Raw genomic sequence first — 27,996 nt, 5'->3', positions numbered from 1 at the left:
GATACAGTGTCAATGTGCGGGGGCACCGGTTAGTTGAGGTAGTATGTACATGTAGGTAAAGTTATTAAACACACTATGCATAGATGACAACAGAGAGTAGCAGTGGTGTAGAGAGGGGGTGGGGGTGCAATTCAAATAGTCTGGGAAGCCGAACTAGATGTTCAGGAGTCTTATGGCTTGGGGGTAGAAGCTGTTTAGAAGCTTCTTGGACCTAGACTTCGGTAGCAGAGAGAACAGTCTATGACTAGGGAGTCTTTGACAATTTTTAGGGCCTTCCTCTGATACCACCTGATATAGAGGTCCTGGATGGCAGGAAGCTTTGCCCCATTGATGTACTGGGCCATACGCATTACCCTCTGTAGTGCCTTGCGGTCAGAGGCTGAGCAGTTGCCATACCAGGCAGTGATGCAACCGGTCAGGATGCTCTCGAAGGTGCAGCGAAGAAGAGGCGACTCTTCTTTGCCTTCTAGGCAGAGTTGCAAAGAAAAAGCCATGTCTCAGCCTGGCCAATAAAAATAACATTTTAAGATGGGCAAAAGAGCACAGACACTGGACAGAGGAACTCTGCCTAGAAGACCAAAATCCTGGAGTCGCCTCTTCACTGTTGACGTTGAGACTGGTCTTTTATGTGTACTATTTAATGAAGCTGCCAGTTGAGGACTTTTCTCAAACTAGACACTCTAATGTACTTATCCTTTTGATCAGTTGTGCACTGTGGCCTCCCACTCCTCTTTCTATTCTGGTTAGAGCCAATTTACGCTGTTCTGTGAAGGGAGTAATACACAGCGTTGTACGAGATCGTAATTTTCTTGCATGGAATATACGTAATTTCTCAGAACAAGAATAGACTGACGAGTTTCAGAAGAAAGTGCTTTGTTCCTGGCCATTTTGAGCCTGTAATCGAACCCACAAATGCTGATGCTCCAGACACTCAACTAGTCTAAAGATGGACAGTTGTATTGCTTCTTTAATCAGTACAACAGTTTTCAGCTGTGCTAACATAAATGCCAAAGGGTTTTTTAATGATCAATTAGCCTTTTAAAATGATAAACCTGGATTAGCTAACACAACGTGCCATTGGAACACAGGAGTGATGGTTGCTGATAATGGGCCTCTTTGCGCCTATGTGTATATTCCATAAAAAATCTGCCGTTTCCAGCTACAATAGTTAGTCCTTGACAACATTTACAATGTCTATTTACAAAACCACTGTATTGCTGATCAATTTGATGTTATTTTAATGGACATAAATACATGCTTTTCTTTCAAAAACAAGGACATTTCTAAGTGGCCCCAAACTTTTGAACGGTAGTGTAAGCGTAAAGTGTAGACATGTCCAGGGACCCTTTGCTATTTGCATATCAATCAAGTGTATCAACAGATCTCGATTGTCATTTAAATCACTTGGGGCTCCCTTGTGGCGCAGCGGTCTAAGGTACTGCATCAGTGCTAGGTGTCACTACAGACATCATGGTTTGAATCCAGGCTGTATCACAACCAGCTGTGATTGGGTGACACACAATTGGCCCAGCGTCGTCCGGGATTGGCCAGCGTCGTCCGGGATTGGCCGGTGTCGTCCGGGATTGGCCGGTGTAGGCCGTCATTGTAAATAATAATTTGTTCTTTACTGACTTGCCTTGTTAAATAAAAAAATAAAAAAACATTTAAATCATCATTATACCGGCCTATAAAGTCATTGATAGGTAGCCCCGTCAACTTATGACATCAATAGGTCTAACTGTTCAAGTAAATACATTCACATTATTTGGAAAGAATATCTGTCAAATAATTTGCATACAGGAGGGCACCAGGAAATCTGGTCACAATGCAGACACAGTGGACTGATACCAGACACATTTAAATATCACGTGTAGACGCAACAAACCTTGATCAGACAGTGATTGGATCATGTTAATCCAATCACGAAACAATCACCAAACCACATGTAAGCACGTGTAAATGAGTCTTCTCTTTATCGCTTCATCTCTGTCTATGTGTATTAATATAAAACACTGACACCAACATCATAAGTGGGGCATTGGGTCAAATGTGTTACATTTGAACAACGTCATTAACTGAGTGACTAGGATGCCATTTGGGACACAACCAAGGTATGGCAGAGAGAATGTTATCCAGCCTACATCCGGATTTTATGTGTCAGTCAATAGTTTTGACTTTGGTTGCTATACTTGAACCATTTTACATTGAAAAGTATATTTTTGTGGTATACAAAGTAAAATATGACATCAGACTTGAATAACACATGATGTTGGTACCGTCAGAATAGCCTTTATTCACTTTACAAATGGGTCTTCACCAAACAGCTCCCGGTTTATCGTATTCATTTACATAAAAACTATCTGAATGGTCAATTATACAGTACCCTATATGTTCAACAAGTGTCCTCAGAGTCCACAATATATAGGTTTCAGACAACTTAACATTTTTATCTTCCCAAACTGATACTGGCCAGAAATGGTAGGTACAGGTAGATGTGCAATATACTATGGCAGTTTTTTGTTGACTTTTTGGCCACTAAGGAATGGCTAGGGGAGTACTGCAGGATATGACAGGCATTAGTATAGAGTGACCTCACTGCTGAGTCATAATAGTTTGTGACACAGTCCCCTGGGCAGACTAAGTTGACAATGATTCTATAGGCATGACCTAAGGTAAGCCTGTTGACTGGAATGAGCTTGTTGTCACCGTGGCTACACATACGCTGATTGGGCATGTGCTCTTTGGAATGCAGTTCTGAGATGGCAGAGGTGTATGTGTGTGTGTGTGAGAGAGAGAGAGTGTGAGAGAGAGAGTGTGTGTGTATGTGTGTGTGTGTGTGTGTGTGTGGGGGGGGGGGGGGGGGTGGCAACAGGTGATCTGTGGCAGGATCGATGAATAGATCGAGCCATTGCTGAAATTGGCATGATGAAGACAGACTTGTATTGGCACTAAATGTATGGTTGTTTACTGAATGAAGGTGAATTAATACACGTTTATGTTAATGAAAACAGCCTATCTATTTACCGAAGGTATTGGAGACGGCTAGTTATGTATAGTAAAAAGAGGCAGCTGCTACAGGTAAGGTAACTCCCAAAATAAAAGAAACCACAACATAAAGTGTCTTAATAGGGCATTGGGACACCACAAACCAGAACAGCTTCAATGTGCCTTGGCATATATTCTACAAGTGTCTGGAACTCTATTGGAGGGATGTGACACCATTCTTAAACTAAATCATTATATCATTTTGTGTTTAGTGTTTTGTCTTAGGCGCCGCTCCAGAATCTCCCATCCGTGTTTAATTGGCTGAGATCTGGTGACTGAGACGGCCATGGCATATGGCCTACATCGTTTTCATGCCCATTAAACCATTCAATGACAATTTGTGACCTGTGGATGGGGGCATTGTCATCCTATGGGGGGAGGCATAGCCATGGCAGCCAAAATAATGGCTTGCCCATTATTTTTTATATATGACCCGAAGCATGATGGGATGGTAATTGCATAATTAACTCAGAAACCACACATGTGTGGAACCACCTGCATTCAATTGACTTTGTATCCCTCATTTACTCAAGTGTTTCCATTATTTTGGCAGGTATGTATGTTCCAAAAGCGACACTGCACTCTACTGGACAAATTCTAACAAAACATTTGGAAACTGGTTAGAACTTGCAAAATACAGCATAATAATCATCATCAAAATAAAAATCAATAAGGCACTTTTTGAAGATCTATCAAGGCATCATTCATAAGTTAATATAAAGTCAAAGTCTATGTATAGCAAAAACTAAAAGTGAATTCTCACAATGTGATGATGAGTGCTGGCAAGGCCTCAAGATGATGATGCTCCCACTGGATAATGTGGATAGTTTTGGCATGACAATGACTAGAAGAGTTGGCAAGACAGAACAAATAGATCTGGGACCAGGTGTATAGTCAGTATCTCATCAAACTGTAATACTGATAGCTGCATTTTGCAGCCTTTGACGGTTCAAAATAATACCATGGCTGGTAACATGACTACCTACATTGTTGTTTCAAACCCACCAAAAGGGGCCCACTGCACATTATCTGAGTAAGGTAAGGAGCATCAACAGAGGGAGTGGGTTTGGAAACTCAAAATATCTACTTCTATGGCAGTGTTTACACAGGCTGCCCGATTATTGGCAAAAGATCTGATCTGATTGGTCAAAAGACCAATTGGTGGTAAAAAGATCATAAATGGTATGCCTGTGACAATATAGCCCAAGTCCCATGACTGAGTCAGTGTTTTAAATCACTGCCTGTGTGATGGTCTGAAACCCAGGTCTCCTGCACATCACAAGACTGTGGTAGTAGCCCTTTGAGCCAAAGCCTTGGCATTCATTTTGGGGACAAGTCTTCAAGTCTCAGGCAAGTCAAGATTGATATTTGATTGATATTTGGGACTTGCTCCCTCTCTCCTTCGTTATCATATGACATTGTTTACAGTTCATATTTTTCATTGCTCCAGGAGATTCCATCCCTCCTTAAAATAGTTCAGGATAAATTCTTGAACTGAAATTGAACTGAAATCTTAAATTCTTGAACTGAAATTGAACTGAAATCCCTCGTGAGAGGATATTCGAGGGAAAGAGGAAGTTATCAAGCAATTGGTGTAAGAAGTTGCACTTCAGGACTGGTGTGTGTACTGTATACTGCAATTGGGCAGGGGGTACAGAGAGGAGAGGAGAGGAGAGGAAAGAAGGAGAGGCGGGTACACACATATTCCTGGCCCTCAATCAGACCAAAAAAAAGACACTCCTCCTGAAGCTTGAGCCCCCGTCGGCCAGGTAACCCAAAACCCGAGTAGGGGAGTTAGCGTGGGATATGGGGGAGAGGAACAATGTGGCTCTTTGTGTGGAGCTAGGCAGAGAAAACAAACCGTTTCCCCAGGAAAGAGATCAGGTTCAGGCTCCATCTGAGAAGACCACACAAGGCTGATGATTGGAGCCTAGTAGCCTACCGTCTAGTGTAGAGCCACTGAATAGGGTTGAGGAGTGGGCTCTGATAGGCTCATGGAGTATGGCAGAGATCAAAGAAGGAGGTATCTCTGAAGTCCAAAGATGCTGTGAATATACTAGGTGTCCATATCTTGGGCTGCTTCCCCCATTGGACTGCTTCCTTGATTGGCAACTCGTGGTCAGAAGAAGGGCGTGGCCAATCTCCCTGGTGGCTGACTGATTGGCTGAGGAATGGATTGGAGAGAGGGCGTTGGTTCTGGTGATGTCCATAAGAGGGCAGGGCACTGGATCTGGTACTGCTGTACAGTGTAAAACAGTAAAGCAGTTCATCACATACAGAGAGAGAGAACGAGAGACGGAGAAAGAGAGAAAGTGAGAGAAAGAAAGAAAAGGAGAGAGAGAGAGAAGAGAGAGACACGGAAAGGGAGAGAGTGAAAGAGAGACAGAAAGAAAAAGAGAGAGCGAGACAAAGGGGGATGAGAAAGAGAGAAAGGGATTTGAATTGCATTTCCATTTACATCTATACCATAGTCTTAGATCTGCCTTCCTATTCTGTCAATCCTCCCTTCCTTAATCCACCCACTCAACATAAACACTGTGAGAATGAGGCTTTTAGATATGTCAACACCCAGATAACTGTCACATAGGTTATTATCAAGCCAAGAACATCTGTGCTGAACACACACTCACACACATGCACAGGCGGATGCACACACACACACACACACACACACACACACACACACACACACACACACACACACACACACACACACACACACACACACACACACACACACACACACACACACACCAGGGGCCAAGAAGCCATGGCTCTGTACTCTCTAACTCTCTATTCCCCTTGTCCCTCTCCGTTTAAGTTTCAAACGCTCTGCAAATACCCATGTGGAGGGATCTAGTTACACGTGGCAATAAAATAGCCCAAATAAAGGCATTGAAAACTGAGACGAAACCAGGCTATTTCCTGAGGTGAAATCCTCCAGTTGGCCTGTTGATTTTGTCAGAGCTAAAAGGCTTAAAAGTATTTTTAAAGACACTTTTAGTAGCGAACACAATGAAAGTGGACAGCCATATTAACCTCTGCACTGAGAGTTACTAAGCTAAAGTCAGTCGACTGTGAACGCAGACCGGGTCCCATTACACATAAGCGCTCGCGACATATGCAAACACACACACGTACGTTACTATACACACCCTCAGCAGACACATATACTGTATACACACGCTCACACATACGCGCGGCACACACACACACGTTTGTTTTACTATCCTTTTGGGGACCAAAAAAACTATTCCCATTCAATATCCTGTTTTCCCTAACCCCTAACCCTAATCCTTAACAACCTAACGCTAACCTTAACCCCTAACTCCTAACCAGTGCTTAACTAGTAAATTTGGAGGTGCCGGAACAAAAAGTTAGCACGAGAGGGGGGTGACCTGGGGAGCTTTGAGGTACCGGAACACATGAGAAAGAAAAAATATTCTTTATAATAAAGTATGCCGTGCATATCATCACATTTCCACTGTGACATAGAGCAATATAGTAGAGGCACTTATAGAAGTTCCACACATGGGGAACATTTTTTCTAGCCTAGAGTCCGGGAAATGTTTGGCCTTGTATAAATGCATTTCATCCAATTCTACGTCATTTTACATTACTGGAGACTTTGGCATAATATTTTTTTATTGCCACGTTCAAAACATCTCGAAACTGAGAACTGGGAAATATCTGACTTCCGACTTCAGTGCGTTCAAGACAACTGTAAAATTCAGAAAAAAAATTGCTCCGACTGGGAAAATTAGTTTTGAACGGTCTTCCAACTCGGAATTCCAAGTGGGGAACTCTGGTCTAAGAGCTCCGACTTTCCGACCTGAAGATCACTGACGTCATGATTCGACCTCGTTTTTTTTTCAGAGTTCCCAGTTGTCTTGAAAGCACCATAATGCTGCACAAATGATTGAAATGACAGGCTACTTTGACACTGACTGACTGATAATCTGAGATCAATGAAAATGACTTATCTTGAATCCATCAATAGCCTAGGCCTAGGTGTGTGGAGACATATTGTATGCTACAATATGAGGAGGAAATTATAGTCCTAAAAAGGCTTTCCAGTATCACTCACCCAATGAAGCACAGCTCACTTGCTGGTGATGGCATATGCGCTAGTGCCAAAAGCCCCCCCCCCCTCTCTCTCCCTTGTTCAACAATATTTGGATGTTGCTAAAATATTTTGGTAGCCTACAGCTGGTTATGTTCTTCTTTTCGGCAGGAGCCATGTGCTTTACTAACCTTTGTTTTCCCGCGATTGTAGACTATTTAAAATATTGCGAGAGGCCAGTTTTGTCTGCATGCTGTTTGTTCACTGACAGATTTGCCACACGTTCCCAACTGTAGGCTATGCCTTGTTGTTGGGCTACACTCCACAGCTAGGCTATTTTTAAAAGAAGCTATTTATCCCCTGTGGCTAAATTTGAGGCTTTCTCATGGTGTGGCAGTGGCGTGTATTCATGGATGCCAAAGGAAGCGAGGCTTACCCCAAAAATGTACCAATTAAAAAAAAAAACTATATATATAAAATAATTGATCTCTTGTCTTTCTGTGTTTCATCATTTTCCTTCAATTCGCAAGAAGCTGAATATAAGCATCCGAGCGTGTGAAACAGCGGCCCTCTGTCTCTCTACGTATATGCCATCTATCTGATGCTGTCTGGTCCAAACAAGTATGACATTGTTGTCGCCCGTAGCATTGAAGGCAAGGGAAGCCAGCGAGCATCTGGCCTCCCTTGATAAAAAAATCAAATAAAAAAAATGTGCCAATCAGCGTCGAACTAAACTGAGCCAGCTTAACTGTAAATGGTCCAGGCGCAACAAAAAAAAGTGTTAAGGGAAGCCAGCTTTGATTTTGGAGCATATGGTATTGACAGAAAAACTTGAATTGTGCATCTCGTTGTGTTCTCGTCCTCCGGTGGCTAGCTAGCTAGCTAAAATTGGCCCTTTCCTAAATTAACCATGGATGGAGATAGGGATTTGGACTTGAGGTTTTACTTAATTCTCCGTACTGGCCAATGATTATAATGGCTATTCTGATCCAAACATTTGGATCAGAACCACCAGAACCACTGATCCAAACACCATCCAATTCATACATTGTTGTGCCACTGGCCTGAGAGGATGGAAGTTCAAAATGTAGCTAAATGTTGAAGGCTAACGTTAACTAAGGTTGGAAATGAATGGAAGTTAGGCTAGCGAACAAGCATTTTAGCCAGGTAACCTAGGACAACAACAAATACAAGCGTGTACTGTATGACAGAGTGACAGACCGTTTCGTTAACATGAAAGAGAGGAGGATGGCATTGTTGTTTCTCCACAAGTAGGGTGAGTCAAAATGTTGATCTACTTGCACGAACGCGCACGCACACACACACACACACACACACACACACACACACACACACACACACACACACACACACAAAGATATCAGAACCATGAAAACCACATCATATTTAGCTGATGTTGATTGGACTAAATCGTTTTTGGTATATTTTAGTTGTCACTGTATTAGACAAAAGAAGAGGTGATTTGATGATGTTGAAATGTTGAAGTTGAAATGGTGCTGGAATAGTGGAGGCAGCTCCTCTTTTCTTTGTGACTTGAGGTAACTCTCTGTGGCTCTAAATCAATACTTGTTTTGTGGTCTGAAAATGCCAGAAACATTAACTTGACTTGACCATGCTGTAGGCAATGTAACTGCTCTGTTACTGTACATGCAATATGCTTTGTGGACTTCACTGGACAGATGTTGCTATCCGGTGATAAAACAAAGGTGTGGTTGAATTTATTCTGCCACTGTGTCTTCTTATTGTCTGGGCCTTTAGGCCTCTATACCACGGTCGCAAGGCATATGAATTAACAGGTTATAGAGCAAATAACGCAATTATCACATCACATAGATTGTAATGTAGCTTTTTTGGGGGGGGGGGTCCAGTGATTTTACCCACGCACTGCCACTGTGGTGTAGTAGTTATTTCATTTATTTCTGAACAGACAGCAGTAACTCTATAACTTTGGCAAATTGATGTCAATTTATCAGGCTCCTCCAGAACCCTTTCCTCTATAAGGAAATTATAAATTGCAATGCTGGAGAGAAGAGAGCTGCAGGCACTATTAGAGCAGAGAGAGAGCAGAGGGAGGTAGAGAGATCATAGAAGTGAATCTCATTCTAGTTCTGTGAAAGCCAATCCTTTTTCATGCCACGAGATGTACCAGATCCGGCCAAATAGGTTCCGGTTCAAATTAAGCACTGCTCCTAACCTTAATTGTCAACCTAACCTAACCACTAAGCATAAAATAGTATATTTTCTTGTGGGGACTGGGGAAACTTCCACTTGTCCGAATTTTCCTTGTTTTACTATCCTTGTGAGGACTTGTGGTCCCCACAAAGATAGTAAAACCAAAAACACACACACAAACACACACACAGGCTCCCCTTACACAGAACACCAAGCAATAAATCCGCCTGTGCAACGCTGGCAACCCTCTGTGATTTTCATGTGTATTGGTTACTAAGGAGACCGGTGGACCACGTGAGACTACAACCAATGACAAAGGGTGAAGCGGGGACCTCTCTGAAAGAGGATGGTTTAATACTTCTGGCACATGGCTTTTGGGAATATATGATAAACAGTCATTGGGTTATGTGTCGCTCTCTGCCAATAGCCATCTTTTTCACTTTCAGACACAATTATTAAGATGACCCTTGACCTTTTGAGGTTTTCGAAATGGGAGGGGAGAAGGGAGGAAGTAGAGGTAACTGGAAATCAAAACCTTCTCTGTCATCATGTGTACATTAAGCCCAGGATGTAAAACGGAAAGATAAGCACATAATCACACAGCTCTGGGTGGCAAAAGAACCATTTGAATGAACAATTAGAAAAGGGTAAACTGGAGACGGATCTGATTTGTCGAAAGTAAGGAGGGCTCCAATCTGATTGGTCGTTAGGGTTGTTCCTTGACTGTACTTTATGTCTTCCATAGAACATCTGGTTGGCAGAAAGAAGCTGTGAAGTGAGAGAAGGGAATAAGAAAGGAGAGGAGAGGAAAGGAAAAGAGAGAGGAGAGAGTAGAGAAATGGAGAGAAGAGAAAGAGAGGAGAGGAAAGGGGAGAGGAGGTGGAGAAGAAGAGAGGACGGGAGTGGAGAAGGAGAGGATAAGAAAGAATAGGGGAGATGAGGAGAGAAGAGAACGCCAATAAATGCTACTAAATTAGACTAGAAGAGATGATTGCTCACCACTAAACTCCTACATGGGAGTGAGACCGAGCGACGGCGCCAGGGCCAGTATTGCATGTCAGTGTCGTTGTGACACACGTAACCGGATCGTTCCGGTTCTGCTGCTCAGTATTCTAATGAAGCCCCAGGGCTCTATCACTGAGGGCTGGCTCTCATTTTCACAGCACACACACACACACACACACACACACACACACACACACACACACACACACACACACACACAGACACAGGCTCTCATATTCACAGCGCCTTCGAGTCTGCTGATCGCCACCGTCTCCAAGGTAACGCCAGAAAGAGGGCTGGATTGGAAGAGTGGTGGTTCATGGGATAAAAGATTATCACACAGTGTGGAACTTTGGCAGTACCCAATCCTTTGGGTGAGCTGCTCGATCACCCTTGATCAATCGACCTCACCCACGGACACTGAATAATGGGGCCTGAGCTAGAGCGGTGTTTGTGAGACAAGGGTGGATCCCGAAGGGACTTGGGCCGGGTCTTTTTACAAAAATGTCCGTAGACTCTGAATGGTTTTAGCTACAAACAATTAAAATAAAGGTGAGATTCTCACAAACACGCACATGTAACATGTGTTGCTCTATGACACTCTATGACTCTACACAAGCTACACAAGAGTCGTTAGAAAGTAAGTGGTTCTTCTATATAGAAGTTCATAGGAAATCCCAGGACAGTGTTTATAATACTGTAATAAGCTCACATATTTTCTGTCACAAACTCCACACAGTTGTCACTGACTAGTAGGATGTTCATTTCCATGTCTGTACTTACAGCATTCATATAAATTCATTTTTCTCAGGTTTTTCCTTTGGCGGACCTTGTTTTTAAAAATTTAATTTGTCAATCAAACTGTTTTCTGTTCTACTTGTAGCCCCGATTGTCCTGAAAAGAAAAAGGTCAAACAATTCATTGTGAGGCTAAATATAAAGGCTGAACAATCAGATAAATGAAGGTCAGATCAATTAAAAGACGATTTTTGCTGGGGTCTCGGGACTGATAGGGTTAATGAGTGCTTGTTTCCTTTGAAATGTAGTTTGTTTGAACAGACTAAAATGAATAGCTTGAGTTCAAAAAACATTGCATGTTACCTTCACCCTGGTGGTGCAGTGGTCTAATACCGTGAGTAAAGTAAGAGAAGAGCATAGGTTTGAATCTCACTGATGCTGTGCTACAATAAAGGTTCTGACCAGAACCTCTCTGCAACCTAAACATGTACACAGAACAGGTGAAATCTTCTCAGAATGTTTTAAAAACCTTTTCAGTTTTACTGATCAGGAAGTGTATGGCTTTGGAACCAAATGTACTAGCTCGGTTCTCAAAATGTATTTGAATCAACCATGTTTGATTAGCGCTTGCCTGGTGCAATGGAGCCAATGGGATATTCCCAAAAGCACACACACGGTTACACAATATGCGCATGGCCACGAAACAGAATGGCACCAAAGAGAGAGAATCCCAGTAACTTGGCACTCCCCACAGCTCTAGGATTACAGCTAGGCCAGGGGAAGGAGCAGAGAAGAGAGACAATGAGAGTCACTTTGAAAAGAGATCACCTCAACATGCAGGGTCTGTTACAATGACAACGCTTTGTCTGGATGTTGGACTGTTTTATATGGGGATCTGTCAGGGCACGCGAGTGTGTGTGTGTTTGATTGTTGGTGATAGATTTAAGCAGTTCATTGTATACCTTCCTCTAAGGTTATTTCATCTATATGGAAGTTCCTTCATATAATCTTCACCTGTATTACGTCTTTCTCATTCAGATTCCTCTAGGTATCCTAACATCTCCATGACCCCCCCCCCCCCACCCCCCCACAAAAAAAACAACAACAACATATGTTATAGTGCCCCAAAAGCCTGTGTAACAAGCAACACCCACCTCCCTCTTCTACTTGTTCTGATCTCGGATGCGGAGGCAACGTCTCTTCTGAGCTGGCTCCATGTCCCCAGGTCCAGCCACACTTGGTGGGCTCCAGAGGGCGCCCTTGTCCCTGAGCTTGGGCAGAAGGAGTGTGGTGTGGGTGGTGGCTGGGAAACTGCCCGTCCTGGTAGGGGTAGGGGTGGGGGTGGGGGTGGGCAGGGCATAGGCGTGGTCCTCATCGAGGATGTGGGGGTCCTTAGGGTCGCCACTGGGCGAGGGCTCCTCTGATTGGCTAGTGGGGAGGGAAGGGAACTTGCCCTGGTCCCTCCCCTGGACCTGGCCATTGGAGCAGCTGTTCTCTTTGACCGCCTCCAGCTCGCTGAGGACAGAGTCAGGGCCAAGGAGCGGGGCCTCTCTCTGGGACTGGGAGGAGTCTGGGCTGGGAGCAGGGTCGGGGGATGATGACGTAGTCGTTCGGTTAGGGATGTCTGGGGACATCGGGGGGGAGGAGGTGGCGGCATCACAGGGAGGGCTGCGGCATCCCCCTCTGGTCATTGGTGGAGTGTGCGAGGGGATTTGTGTGTTTGGGCTCTGGGGGAAGGAAATGTCGTGAAGGGGAAGGGGGGACTGGGATGGTGGAGGGGTGGGTTTGATAATGTCATGGTGGTGGTTGTGGTGGTCCACTCTGGTATCCAATACCTTGGTGCTTTGCCCCGCTCTGGACTCCCGTTTACCCGACAGGTCCACCATTCCATGGGGGTTGACCTCCAGCTTGACTGGGGTCCTCTGGAGCACTCTATGAATGAGCTGTCTCTCTGGCTGCTGCTGCTGGCCCAACTTAAAGTCTAACAGTGCCTCAATCACTGAAGTGGAAGAAGGGGAAGCATCGTAGCATGCCCTGGGGGAGGATGCTGCACTGTGGGGGGTCGACATGGGCGACGGAGCCTGACTCTCCGATTTAACCCAATCTGTGATATCCCTTTTGGGGTGGTCGGGGGGCGACGGGAGACCCTGGTTGGGGGTTCTACTTAATCTGCTTAGCACAGAGCTCCCGGGAGAGGGCAGTTTGACACCACTGGAGCACCTCCTCTCCATCCCATCTGGCACTGGCTGGATAACCCCACTGGGGGAGATCCCTTGGGGGTCTGAGGGGGAAGCCTTAGGGGGCATGGGTATGGGGATAGGAATGGGGATGGGGACGGGGATGGGTACAATAATGGGGTAGGGAACCAGGACCATGGGCTGAGGGAAGAAGGGGCCTAGGGACGGCCATCTCCCGAAGTTCATCATAGAGGGCATGGGCACAGGGCCACGGGGCCCCATCATTGGGGGGGAGTGCAGGCCAGGGAAGTAGGCCCCCGGGTATGGGTGCATTCTAGGTGGGTTCATGGAGGAGGCCGAGGGGGGCTGGAGGTGGGGGTGGTGGGGGGAGTGAGGGGTGGACCGGTTGATGGGGCTGGAAGGGGGGCCAGGGTGGCACCTGTGGGGATTGGCGATGGGGCTCGTCAGGCCTTGGGCGTGGAGGGGGGGCCGGATGAAGGACAGCGGGATCTGAGGAATTGCTTGGTGGTGTTTGTGGTGCTCCATGGGGGGGCGAGGAGGAGGAGGGGGGACGGAGTGGTGGTTTGCCACCTCTGGGGGTGGCAACGGTGGCAGGACATGCCTCTCCAGGTGTCTCAGCCCAGAGACGGGGGCCTTGGAGGACGAGGACGACGCCTCAGATGGTGACACAGTCCTTGGCATGGGCCCTTTGGGTGACCTGGTCCTCCCCCGAACGACCCCCGCGCCATTGTTCCACGATTCGGGGGTCAGGAGTTTCTGGTTCTGACCCCCTCCGTTGGACTCAGTTCTCCCATCCTGGGTGGGTCTTCCTGGGCCTGGGCTGGAGCTGATGAGAGCTGCCCTGGCCTCTCTGTAGAACACGTCCATCTTGTACTGGTTCAAGCACTTACTACTGCAGAACTGGAGCCGTTCTGCGCCTGCGCCGAAGTCCAGGTACTCTTTGGTGTGGCGGATGTGTTTGCACCAGTCGCACACCTGAGGTACAGGCGAGAGTGACTGTGGAGAATTACTAAAGTGTCACGTGAAAAGGGAAAACCAATTCTTTGAATGTGGAATGTATTGTATAACATTTAACTAGAGTGATTTTGTTTTTCCATCTCAAAATGCCTAAAAGGCCCTTAATTGTTTCCGCACAAAAACATTTAATCAGTCTATATTGGACAAGGAGTGACTTCAACATTTGGGATGAATTCTCCATGTAAGGCAATCTTCCCTATATAGCATGTGTTCAATTTCATGCTCAAATCATATTAAATTCATTGTGTTCTTTTTTTAAATGATTTGGGCATTAAATGTAATATATTCTAAACACGAGAGATTAATGTGCATGGGGAATTGGTCCCAAAATGCTAATGTGGCTAATTGTTGGCTATGACTGCTTTAACAAAACCTAATGTGGATTGCAGCCTCTCCTTGTCCATAGCCTATTTTAAGGTAACAAATATCTATATATGGAAAACAGCTGAACTATCAATTTAAGGGGCAGTTTCCCAGTCACAGATTAAGCCTACTCCTAGTCTAAGGCTTAATCTGTGTCCTGGAAACTACCCCTAAGTGTTTTGAAGTAGGTGTATATCTCTTAAAGACAAACATGCTTGACTTCATTAGTACACTTTTAGCAAAAACATTTTAGTAATGTTTAGTAATGTATTTCCACGATGTCGATTATGTTCTGTTCTTACTCTGGCCCCACTGCTGTTCATCTTCATCACCAGTCGGGGTGAGTCGTCGGCATGGGTGTGTTGGGGGGATTGCTCACCTCCATTGAGATCCTCATCCCGGGCCTGACGGACAGGGGCAAAGCCACATCATTATACACTTATAACAAACTGTCAAGAGCTCGGTCATGTTCTTAGGCACCAAACAAACAAACAAACGGACTGATTTGTCAAATAAGAAACACTCATTGTTTTTTATCTCCATTTGCAAAATGTTTTAAAACGTTGTGAACACGTCCCAGGATTGAGTTAAAGTTGTTTTAGAGTACAGCCTGGATTCAGTTGAACCCTTATGGGATTTTAAGCACCAAGCTTTGATGAGGTAGCATTTGCTTTAAGTCATCATGGATGGCTCTCGTGGTCATTAAAGCAAACTTACATAACCAATTCCAAAATAACCACTGCAAGATTCGCCTCGTCATAGGGGTTCAATGTAACAGAGTACATTGACCTATGGGCTTTGAGGTCACTGAAACAAAGGGAACGTTTTGGAAAGTATTGATAAGTAGATGACATACATAAAACCCTTATATTATTGTCAATGGTCCGGCTGTAATAATATTGGGCATTCCTCCCGATTCATGTAAGCTGATCCTGTGTGGATCTGCGAGCAGTGAGCACCCCCCTTCACTGTGACCCACTGAGTCGTGTTGAGTTACGAAACATGAGGCAGCTGCAGGTAAGGTATGCGCTGAAACTGGACACCTTGCCCCTAGGCCCCCTGCCCTTCTTCCTCGGTGAGACAAGCAGGGACAAGCCAATGGCCAAGGTTCCATCCCCACCTCCACCAACCAAAAAAACGGAGGGTTTGTTGCAGCCTGTTAGGTAGGAAGTAGACAATTCCCTCTTTCCCCCTGTCAGTTGTTGTGTGACTATAACCTAGCGCTGCATAAACAACAGAAATGTTGAATGGGGATAGCCTTGCCTGACACCCCCATGCCTCTAAGAGGGGGTATCCATGTCTTGGATGGAGGGTGAAAAATGGTGGTAATGTGTATGGGAGAGAAGTGGTGTATGGACACTACTCCCCTGTCCTCCCGAACCAAGCCGCATTTTTGACTGGCCCTTTCTCCATTAAGGCGAAACTGATACTAAGGGCTTTATTGAATCCGTATCACAGAAGTTCAGAATTACAGCATGACTGAAATTTAACGGCAATGTTCACAAGTTAGCCGAGACTGTATTCCTGGTAAACGATGCATACGAAAAGTACCTTTAAATTTATATCACCCAATCTGTAATGCTTCAGCGATACAGATTGAATAGAGCCCTAACTGTCCTCTGCAAACTTTGACCCCTCACCACGCTCCAAACACTGGCCTGTCTATTAGAAACCAGCATGTGTGTGTGGGTGTCTGTGTGTATTTTGTTTGTATTTTTTTAGTGTCCCCATTAGCTGTTGCGAAAGCAGCAGCTACTCTTCCTGCGGTCCACACAAAAAATGAAACATGACATAATACAGAACATTAATGGACAGGAACAGCTCAAGATCAATTTAACAAAGGCACACGTAGTCTACATATGAATACATACACACAAACTAGCTTTGTCAAATATGGGAGAGGCGTTGTGCCGTTGTGCCTGGGATTGAACCAGGGTCTGTAGTGACACCTCCAGCACTGAGATGCAGTACCTTAGACGGCTGCGCCACTAGGATACAGTATATAATACTTTCAGTATATACAGTATATAATACTTTCTTGTTCTGGATTTGGGGACTGTGAAAAGACCCCTGGGGGCATGTCTGGTGGGGTAAGCGTGTGTGTCAGAGCTCTGTTTACTATCCAATCAATTTGGTATTTTCAACGCATTAATGTTTCTTTTAAAAAGAAGAAGTGATGCAGTTAGTCTCTCCTCAACTCTTAGCCAAGAGAGACAAGCATGCATAGTATTTATATTAGCCCTCTGATTACAATGAAGAACAAGACATGCCGCTCTGCTCTGGAACAGCTGCAGCTTAACTAGGTCTTTCCTTGCAGCACTCGACCACACGACTAGACAATATCTTAGGCAAGAGAGACTGACATGCATAGTATTTATATTAGCCCTCTGATTACAACGAAGAGTGCTGCTCTGTTCTGGGCCAGATGCAGCTTAACCTTGCAGCACTCGACCACACGACTGGACAATAATCAAGAAATAAAACAAAACTAGAGCTTGCAGGACTTGCTTTCTGGAGTGTGGTGTCAAAAAAGCAGAGACTCTCTTTGTTACGGACAGACCTCTCCCTATTTTTACAACCATTGAATCTATATGTTTTGACCATGGCAGTTTACAATCTAAGGTAACACCAAGTAATTTAGTCTCCTCAACTTGTTCAACAGCCACACCATTCATTGCCAGATTCAGCTGAGGTCTAGAACTTAGGGAATCACTTGTACCACATACAATGTTCTTAGTTTTAAAGATTTTCAGGACCAGTTTATTATTGGCCACCCATTCCAAAACAGACTGCAACTCTTTGTTAATGGTTTCAGTGACTTCATTAGGTGTGGTTGCTGATGCGTATATGAACGAATCATCAGAATACAGGACACACATGCTTTGTTTAACCTTTCTTGGGTAAGGGGCAGTAATTTCACCTCCGGATGAAAAGCGTGCCCAAAGTAAACTACCTGTTACTCAGGCCCAGAAGCTAGGATATAATTGGTATATTTGGATAGAAAACACTCTATTAGTATTAGAAACAGTTTATTCCTTCTTAAATTGTATCAATTATTTACGTTTTAGGGTATTTTGTGGCGCACCTGCCAAGTTGAAATATGATTTTCATGTGTTTGTATGCGGGGCGCTGTCCTCAATTAATCGCATGGTTTGCTTTCGCCATAAAGCCTTTTTGAAATCTGGCATAGTGGCTGGATTAACAAGAAGTTAAGCTTTATTTTGATGTATAACGCATATATTTTCAAGAATGTTAAATATTTCAATTTGGTACTTTTGAATTTCACAGGATGTTGGCCAGGTGGGACGCTACTGTCCCACCTGCCCATTAGAAGTTAATGCCAGTGGCAGGTCATTGGTAAAAATAGAAAAGAGTAGAGGGCTTAGGGTGCTGCTCTGCGGTACACCACACTTTACATGTTTGACATTAGAGAAGCTTCCATTAAAGAAAGCCCTCTAAATTCTATTAGGCAGCTCTGAATCCATGATATGGCAGAGGTTGAAAAGCCATAACACATACATTTTCTCAATAACAGGTTATGGTAAATAATATCAAATGCTGCACTGAAATTTAACAGTACGGCTCCCACAATCTTCTTATTACCAATTTCTTTCAACCAATCATCAGTCATTTGTGTCAGTGCAGTACATGTTAAGTGCCCTTCTATATAAGCATGCTGCATTTTTTCCAACAGTTTGTTACGAGCTGGCAGCAAGCTGATAGGTCTGCTGTTAGAACCAGTAAAGGCTTTACCACTCTTGGGTAGCTGAATAACTTTTGCTTCCCTCCAAGCTTGAGGACAACACATTTCCTCTAGGCTCAGATTACACATATGACAGATAGGAGTGGCTATAGAGTCAGCTACCATCCTCAGTAGCTCTCCACCTGTTTTCAATGCCAGAAGGTTTGTCATTATTGATCAATAACAATCATTTCTCCACCTCTCCCCCACTAACTTTACAAAATTAAAACTTGTATTCATTTTCTTTCATAATTTTTTTTTATGCATGAGTATGATGGTTCAGTGTTCGTTGTTGGCATTTCCTGCCTAAGTTTTCCCACTTTTCCAATGAAGTAGTCATTAAAATAATTGGCAACATCAAATGGTTTTGTGATGAATAAGCCTTCAGATTTGATGAACGATGGAGTTGAATTTGTCTTTCTGCCCATAATTTCATTTATATCATTGATCTTGGCTTCATAATGAAGTTTATTCTTCTTTTTGTTGAGTTTAGTCACATAATTTCTCAATTTGCAGTAAGTCAGATGTGTAGCCAGACTTATTTGCCACTCCTTTTGCCCCATCTCTTTCAACCATATATACAGTTTTTAAATTTCTCATCAATCCATGGAGCTTTAATAGTTCTAACAGTCAGTTCTTGTCATGTTCGTTGTAACGAGGAGACCAAGGCGCAGCGTGATGAGAATACATTCCTCTTTATTAAAGGAAGAACACCTAAACAAACTAACAAAACGAACGAGAAGCTATAAACACTGGTGCTGACTCAGGCAACTAATACATAGACAATAACCCACAAAATCAACATGGAATATGGCAACCTAAATAGGATCCCCAATCAGAGACAACGATAAACAGCTGTCACTGATTGGGAAACAATTCAGGCCACCATAGACCTACATTTACCTAGACGTACCAAAACCCCAAATATGTACAAAAAACCCTAGACAGGACAAAAAAACACACATCACTCTCGCCACACCCTGACCTAACCAAAATAATAAAGAAAAAGAATACTAAGGTCAGGGCGTGACAGTACCCCCCCCCAAAAGGTGCGGACTCCCGGCCGCAAACCTAAACATATATGGGAGGGTCTGGGTGGGCATCTAACTGGCGGCTTAGGTTCTGGACGCCGCCCCCCTTCTTTACACTGAGGGCTGGGGACCCTCGATGGGGACCCAGGGCTGGGGACCTTCGTGGGAGGTTCTGGACTGTGGCCCGTCGTTGGAGGTTCCGGACTGTGGCCAGTCGTGGGAGGTTCCGGACTGTGGCCCGTCGTTGGAGGTTCCGGTCTGTGGCTTGTCGTTGGAGGTTCGGGACTGTGGCCCGTCGTTGGAGATCCTGGACTGTGAACTGTCGCCGGAAGCTCTGGACTGGGTACTGTTGCCGGATGCTCTGGACTGGGTACTGTCGCCGGACGCTCTGGACTGGGTACTGTCGCCGGACGCTCTGGACTGGGTACTGTCGCCGGACGCTCTGGACGAGCCAGAGCGAGGCACACTGTAGGCCTGGTGCGTGGTGTCGGCACTGGTGGTACCGGGCTGGGGACACACACCTCAGGATGAGTGTGGGGAAGATGAATAGGGTGAACTGGACTCTGGAGGAGCACGGGAAGCCTGGTGCGTGGTGTTGGCACTGGTGGTACTGGGCTGTTGACACGCACCTCAGGGCGAGTGCGGGGAGCAGGCACAGGACGTACTGGACTGTGGAGGCGCATTGGAGGTCTCCCTCCTGTCTGGAGCTGCCAGAGTCTCCCTCCTGTCCGGAGCTGCCAGAGCCGCCCTCCTGTCCGGAGCTGCCCTCCTGCCCGGAGCTGCCAGAGCCGCCCTCCTCCCCGGAGCTGCCAGAGCCGCCCTCCTGCCCGGGGCTGCCAGAACCGCCCTCCTGCCCGGAGCTGCCAGAGCCGCCCTCCTGTCCGGAGCTGCCATAGCCGCCCTCCTGTCCTGAGCTGCCAGAGCCGCCCATCAGTCAGGAGCTGCCTGAGCCGCCTGTCAGTCAGGAGTTTCCGGAGCCGCCCGTCACTCCGGAACTGCCGGAACCGCCCGTCACTCCGGAGCTGCCGGAGTCGCCCTTCACTCCGGCACTGCTGGAGTCTCCCGCCTGTCCGGCGCTGCCGGAGTCTCCCATCTATTCGGGGCCCGCTGCAAGGGTCCCCAATCCGAGGTCGGCGGCGAGGGTCGCCGCTCCAAAGGCGCCACTTGAGTGGGCCAAGACTATGGTGGAGTGGGGTCCACGTCCCGCGCCGCCACAGCGGACAGATGCCCACCCAGACCCTCCCCATGGGTTTAGGTTTTGCGGCCGGAGTCCGCACCTTTGGGAAGGGGAGGGGTACTGTCACGCCCTGACCTTAGTTCCTTTTTTATGTCTCTATTTTAGTTTGAACAGGACGTGAATTGGGGTGGGCATTCTATGTGTTATATGTTTTTGTATTTCTGTTTGGCCTGGTATGGTTCCCAATCAGAGGCAGCTGTTTATCATTGTCTCTGATTGAGAACTATACTTAGGTAGCCTGTTTTCACACTATGATTTGTGGGTAGTTGTTTTCTGTTTTGTATTGCTGCACCTTACAGGACTGTTTCATTTTTGTTTCACTCTCTTTGTTATTTTGTTTAGTGTTTCTGTTCTAATAAATATAACATGAACACTTACCACGCTGCGCATTGGTCCGATCCATCATATTCCTCATAAGAAGAGGATGACAATCCTTACATAATATATAAATGTTATCTGATGTTAGTAAGTTATTAATTTCATTAACCATATTTCTAAGACTACATACAGTGCATTCGGAAAGTATTCAAGCCCATTGACCTTTTCCACATTTTCTTACATTACAGCCTTATTCTAAAATGGATCTACACACAATACCCCATAATGATAAAGCGATTACAGGTTTTTAGAAATTTTAGCAAATGTATTAAAAGTAAAAAACTGAAAAAATTATTTTACATAAGTATTCAGACCATTTGCTATTAGAGTCAAAGGTGTTTCTACAACTTGATTGGAGTCCACCTGTTGTAAACTCAATTGATTGGACATGATTTGGAAAGGCACACACCTGTGTATATAACGTCCCACAGTTTTAAAAACCCACAGATTAAAAACCAAGCCGTGAGTTTTAAGAAATTGTCCGTAGAGCTCCAAGACAGGATTGTGTCAATGCACAGATCTGGGGAAGGGTACACAAACATTTTTTCAGCAAGAACACAGTGGCTACCATCATTCTTAAATGTAATAAGTTTGGAACCACCAATGCTCTTCCCAGAGCTGGCCGCCTGGCCAAAATTAGGAATCGGGGAGAAGGGCCTTGGTCAGGGAGGTGACCAAGAACCCAATGGTCACTCTGACAGAGCTCCAGAGTTCCTTTGTGGAGATGGGAGAACTTTCCAGAAGGACAACCATCTCTGCAGCACTCCACCAATCAGGCCTTTATGGTAGTGTGGCCAGACGGAAGCCACTCCTCAGTGAAATGCACATGAAAGCCCACTTGGAGTTTGCCAAAAGGCACCTACAGGACTTTCAGACCATGAGAAACAAGATTCTCTGGTCTGATGAAACCAAGATTGAACTCTTTGGCCTGAATGCCAAGCGTCACGTCTGGGGGAAACCTGACACCATCCCTACGGTGAAGCATGGTGGTGGCAGCATCATGCTGTGGGTATGTTTTTCAGCGGCAGGGACTGGGAGACTAGTCAGGATCAAGCGAAAGATGACTGGAGCAAAGTACAGAGAGATCCTTGATGAAAACCTGCTCCAGAGCACTCAGGACCTCGGACTGGGGAGAAGATTCACCTTCCAACAGGACAATGGCCCTAAGCACACAGCCAAGACAACGCAGGAGTGGCTTCGGGACAAGTCTCTGAATGTCCTTGATTGGCCTCGCCAGAGCCCAGACTTGAACTCAATCGAACATCTCTGGAGACACCTGAAAATAGCTGTGCACCGACACTCCTCATCCAACCTGACAGAACTTGAGAGGATCTGCAGGTGTGCCAAACTTGTAGCGTCATACCCAAGAAGATTTGAGGCTGTAATGACTGCCAAAGGTGCTTCAACAAAGTACAGAGTAAAGGGTCTGAATACTTATGTAAAGTGACACTTCAGTTTTTACATTTTTTATAACTTTGCAAAAATGTCTAAAAACCTGTTTTTGCTTTGCCATTAATGGGGTATTGTGTATAGATTGATGAGGGAGAAAAAACGATTTAATCAATTTTAGAATAAGGCTGTAACATAACAAAATGTGGAAAAAGTCAAAGGGTCTGAGTACTTTCCGAATGCACTATATATTAATGTGGGCTATTTTCAGCCCTTTCCTGGGTAGCTTGTGTGTGTGTTGTGTGTGTGTTACCTGTGTTGTGCTTGGATAAAACCCTTCACACATGCATGCACCCACACACTCTCTTTAAGTTCTTGATTTGTTTTATCAATACAATGGTATAGATAAAGATGACCTCACTGAGGAAAACAGTGGTATTCCATTTCCGAGGGATTGTTTACCTGCCAGAAATCTCACCATTAAAGTGTGTGTGTGTATGTGTGTGTGTCTGTGTGTGCATGCTTATCTTTATTTCCATCTGAACTTCGTCAGTTTTGTCAGACCTAAAATTGTCCATTGACTCCTAGTTGAATCAAGGTTGAATCCCTCACCTTGTTGCGTTTGAAATAGGCCCGTCGGCAGGCGGCGAAGCACTTCTCACTACAGAAGCTCTTCAGCTCGGTGCCCATACAGAGAGAGTAGCGCTTCACCCCCTCCTTCTGACACCACACACACACTATCTGCACATTCTGCACGTCTTCCACTGTGGACAGAGCCAAAGGAGAGAGGAATCAACATCAACATGCGAAGTGTAATTGATGATGATGATGATGATGACCATGTTAAGAGCATGTGAGTGTTTCAGCTGTATAAAATAATTGTAGGCTATATGTGGTAGTGATGATGATGATGATGGTGACCTGAAGACTAGGCTTTAGCTCAGCGGCTAGCAAGCTTTTATGATGTGCAGGAGACGCGGGTTCTAACCCAGTTGTTCACACAAAGTGCTTGTGTGTGTGTATGTGTGTGTGCATGTGTGATGTTTGCCCTACCTGCAGATGGCTTTATAAGGGGGACAATTACAGGAGCGCTCTTATGCTCCTTAGGGCTGGTCAAAGAGGAGGAGCTGGGGAAGGAAGAGGAAGTGGAAGAGGGGACGCTGGATGATTCTCTCTCTCCACTCCTCATGGCCAGTGCAGAGGGGCTGACTTTGCTGTTCAAGCTCTTGGGCTTCGGCACTGAGTTTTCTGGAAGGTACAGGATATGTATGGTCACTTTATGAGAGCCCATTTATGTTCTAACATAGGTATGGAGTGATATAAGTGACTAAATAGATGTAATCTGCATTCAAAATGTTGAGCTTTTCGGGGCACTAATATCACTCCATATAAACAAATAATGTATATGCAGCCCAAAGGACGTTGACAAAATAAAGAGAATGTTTATAATATTTAACCTTTATTTAACTAGGCAAGACAGTTAAGAACAAATTCTTATTTACAATGACGGCCTACCAAAAGGCAAAAGGCCTCCTGCAGGGAAGGGTCTGGGATTAAAAAGACAAATAAAAAAAATATATATAGGACAAAACACACATCAAGACAAGAGAGACAACACAACACTAGATAAAGAGAGACCTAAGACAACAATGGCACTGAACATTTTAGAAAGAGAAAAATCCAGCCATACAGGGATAATAAGTGAAACATAAGAATGGTGAATTAAGTTGCAAGTATGTCTAGCAAATGTTTAAAGTGATTCTGTCTTTATTGAAAAACCTGTATGCTCTGTTATTGGGTTACCTGTGAATTCTGTCTGACCTCTGTTAACTATGCTACTTGTGTTGTAGATACCTGGGCCTTGTTCAGTTGGCAGAAATGTTTTGAAAGGGAGAGAAACGGGAAGATACTACCTGAACTAATGATCTTGGGTCGTGTTCAGTAGGCAGAAATAATTTTGAAACGGTAAGGCGCCACCTGAACTTGTTCAATTAAAACACAGATTTCCCCTATCTGTTGCAAAACGTTTTGCTACGATGTGCCCTACTGAACGGGACCCTCGCCTTTTCTCACCTTTAAGGACGGAGACATGCTGCTGGCGTCTCTCTCGGTTGGGGTAGTTCCGTATCTCGGTTGCCTCGTTGTCCCTGAGCTCCACCTTGTCATAGCCGTACCAGCCTAGGAGCTCATTCATGGTGCTCTCTGCAAACGTCTAGAGGGAGAAAAGGAAAATAAATCACTGAGCAACATTATAGGTTATGTCAGTCAGGTGACATGGCGGGTGACGAGGCAACTGAAACACTGCATGCTAATGCTAAGCCAATATGAACTTCAGTTTTGAGTGACCTTACATCTGAGGTTTGTGAGTGGAACTTTTTCATCCCACTCTTTAAATGTAACCAGAGCTTCCACTCCCGAATCAATGTGCTGGATTCTTTTGACTTCCAGACCAGCCCTGCCTGGATGAAATGAATAGGGGAACACAGAGGCGTACAGTATGACTCTTTTTCCATGATGTATTCCAGTTTGTTTACTCTTGCTAAATCAGAGCCGTAAAAGTTTTTCAACCTAATACTATTGTGAAATCTATGAATCATCATTTGTTTGTCTATTTTAATTGAGGGGGAAAAAGAGACACAGAGAAGAAAAAAAAGTGTTCTTAGCAGATGGGTTGAGAATTGAACGTCCAGGCTTTTTTATTTATTTATTAAGACCATGTTTTAAAAAACAGCACAAAGGTCTAGCCCTGTCTCTTCATCCGCCCACCTCTCCGCCTCTGTGGCTTTGGGGGCGAGCGGGGATTGGAGCAGAAACACGATCTGGAATGGGCAGAAATCAGAGCGGGACACCCTACACCGCCTCTAGGTCCCATGGTTCTGGGAAATGACCCGCTCCTCTCCCCTCAACTCTCCTGAGCGTCCAGCACTCTCCAGTCCCTCTCTGTGTGTCCCCTCCCTCCTCTCCCCTGCCCTCTCCTCTCTCTGCCTCTCCTTGGCCCCCTCCGCCCGGCACCTTCCAGACCTGATACCCGACACTGCACTCTCGGGTTTCAACCTTTTCCAGCGTGGACAGCCTGCCTGTGGGAGTGTTGTACTAGGCCTGTAGTACTGACTGCACATTCTTTCCCCCTGCTTTCCTCACACTGACTGACCTCTGCTCCGGACCAGGGCCTCAAAGAAATGGAGCTCTGTGTGTATGTGTGTTTCTCTGTCTATATGTCTGTGTCTGTGTGTGTGTGTGTGTGTGTGTGTGTGTGTGTGTGTGTGTGTGTGTGTGTGTGTGTGTGTGTGTGCACATGCGTGTGTGTGTGTGTGTGCACATGTGTGTGTGTGTGCACATGTGTGTGCACATGTGTGCACACAGAGGTATCATATCCAGCTAAATATGCCTAATGATGATTAGTCAAGTATTTGGTGTCCGTGTACTACGGTCTGACGTGGAGGGAGTGGGTCAGACTATGGTGTTGAAATAGATCATATAGCTGACACAACACTGGACAGGACCGGACCGGATCAGCCCGCAGACAGAATGCCCCAGAAACAACCGTGTCTGTCTATCTTTTTGTCTGTCCGTCTTTCTTTCTTTCCCTCCCCTTCTCTATTTCATAATGCGACCCTTATACAACTGGCCTTCAAGTCCAACAGCCCCAGTTCATTACCGCGCATAACCTTATACTGTAGATCCAGTACATGTCTGAGAATCACAAACTAGTAGTCTGTCAGTGCTGCCTGCCATGGACTAGCCCAGTCTACGTCAATGATTACATCAGGGCCAGTCCTCCTATATTACATTTAAGTGTCGTTTTGTCTCACTATTTTCTCATTAGGCGGAGACAGGCGTCTTTTCTTTCCCCTCCCCGTGCTTTACTTCCCACAATGTTGTTTTTGTTTCTTCTTGGCAGTTCAGACAAACATCTGCTTTGTGAGAGTGACAAGCCATATCCCAAACCACAGAGTGAGCCCCAGCCAAAGGCAACAACCCAGGGCCGACCCCCAGATCCAGCCCAGATCCAGGCCAGGCTGACTTACATCAAGCCCGGATAGCATTTCGCATGTTTTGATTAAAATTAGTTAAGTTGTAATTCTACACCGCTCCCTGCATATCAAAGCTACAATCCAAACCACTCATGCAAAAAGACCACATTTCTTCTCTCACGAAAAGACCAGAATATAAGCCCAAACTCCATTATTATTTTTTTTTGTCCTTTGGAGGGGGAGCTCATGGATATTCCTTACCTTTTACTCACAAGTCTCAAATGTCCTAAGCGGATAGTCTCAAGTGACCAGTGTTACTCAGTTTGTTTGGCCAAATGCCTTCCATTTTATAAAGTTAGATTGTAATAGACTATCCTACTACAACAAGTGCGAGCACAGCCGAAGCAGGGAAGACGTTATGTGTTCTTGCTGTCTGGTGGTGACGCACATCTGGAACACCACTGGACATTGCGCGCGGCCACAGCTGGACTGACATGGCGTCACTAAAGAAGGGCTACAATTCAGTGTGCACGATATCAAATAGCCTATTGGATAACATAAGATTGACACTTTGATTAAACACACACTTTTCTATCCTCCCGGAAAAGTACATTTCCCGAAAGTTGGTTTATTATGGCAAGGCCAGGTAATCTAATATAGCTGTCTTATTTCACCAATATGGGACTGATGTTACACAATTGTTTTATCACTTTTATTTCGTCAGTATTCAATAATATAACGACATTAAATTATAAAACAACTTTAAAGGGAGGTGCGCTAATCATTTCACTGAAACAAATCAAAGTTTGCGTCGCTTCTATGCCTCTTGAACTGTGATTTTTACGCACGGCACTCTACCCCACTGAATCAAACTGCCCTTGAAAGAATTCACAAACGGAACACCAACAAAAGAAAAGCAGCCTAAACATTTCCTCTCACCTTCATCTCTTGGTTGATCTCTCTCTTGACGGGGTGCGCAGGTTTCCTACTGCGTTTATTTTCCGGTGGTCTCCCTTTTTCCATCTCTGGCATAGTTCTGATTTGCTCCGTGTCACTTCTTTGGCGGGCTTCACTCGGGTCTAGTCGAGGTGCGGCGTCAGAGAGCGAAAGCTGTCACTCTCGGTGACAGCGGCTGTCATGCCCAGACGTTTGCGTCCGTCATCTGAGGGCTCCTTCCATTGACTCTCCACTGAACATGCGTGTTGGGCGCTGTGGCCTGCTGCTGCCGTGGTACCGCCGCCAACGAACAATCCCCTCTCTCTTTCCCGGAGAGCAAGGAGGGGCTTCCGGGCTGTAACCCAACACCGGGCGCCCACCCCTCAACATATACATTTCATTAGGAATGCAAGAACTGTGTATTATCTGCGGGGAACACACTACCAACACTGTGTGTTATATTCCAGTATTTAAATAAATAGATTAAAAGTCAGATTGGGTAAATGATACCCATACATAATGTTTGGGGCTTTCTCAAATGACATCTGTTCTATCAAAGACAGAGATAGCAAGAGGACACATAGCAGCCTTGGACAGGGACAATGGAAAGTAGCCTTGCAACCCACTATTATTTTATTGTCAGTGACTTGTTAGTGGCTATGGTCAAGAGGAAAGGATATATTTTACT

The 27,996-nt window shown here is 45.1% G+C and overlaps 1 protein-coding gene across 5 annotated transcripts; it reads right to left on the bottom strand.

Moving 5' to 3' along the window:
* Window positions 1-2,267: 2,267 nt before the first annotated feature.
* Window positions 2,268-27,649, bottom strand: LOC110522009 (sine oculis-binding protein homolog). 5 transcript variants are annotated; one of them, XM_021600067.3, is made up of 7 exons: window positions 27,312-27,649; window positions 24,472-24,610; window positions 23,452-23,646; window positions 23,011-23,162; window positions 14,924-15,025; window positions 12,198-14,237; window positions 2,268-5,284 (listed from the first exon to the last, which is right to left on the bottom strand). In XM_021600067.3, exons 1-6 carry the CDS (start codon window positions 27,402-27,404, stop codon window positions 12,207-12,209), a joined length of 2,712 nt encoding a protein of 903 aa, XP_021455742.3. In that variant the 5' UTR covers window positions 27,405-27,649; the 3' UTR covers window positions 2,268-5,284; window positions 12,198-12,206. The 5 variants fall into 5 exon arrangements, with proteins under 5 accessions (XP_021455742.3, XP_021455743.3, XP_036831427.2 ...); XM_021600068.3 differs by having other exon boundaries at window positions 12,198-14,216; XM_036975532.2 differs by lacking the exon at window positions 27,312-27,649 and adding an exon at window positions 26,634-26,764.
* Window positions 27,650-27,996: the final 347 nt, after the last annotated feature.

This window comes from Oncorhynchus mykiss, chromosome 4, assembly GCF_057628025.1.
Source record: "Oncorhynchus mykiss isolate SJ-2025 chromosome 4, ASM5762802v1, whole genome shotgun sequence".
NCBI classification, from domain to species: Eukaryota; Metazoa; Chordata; class Actinopteri; order Salmoniformes; family Salmonidae; genus Oncorhynchus; species Oncorhynchus mykiss.
This window is presented reverse-complemented; position numbering and strand designations above follow the sequence as displayed.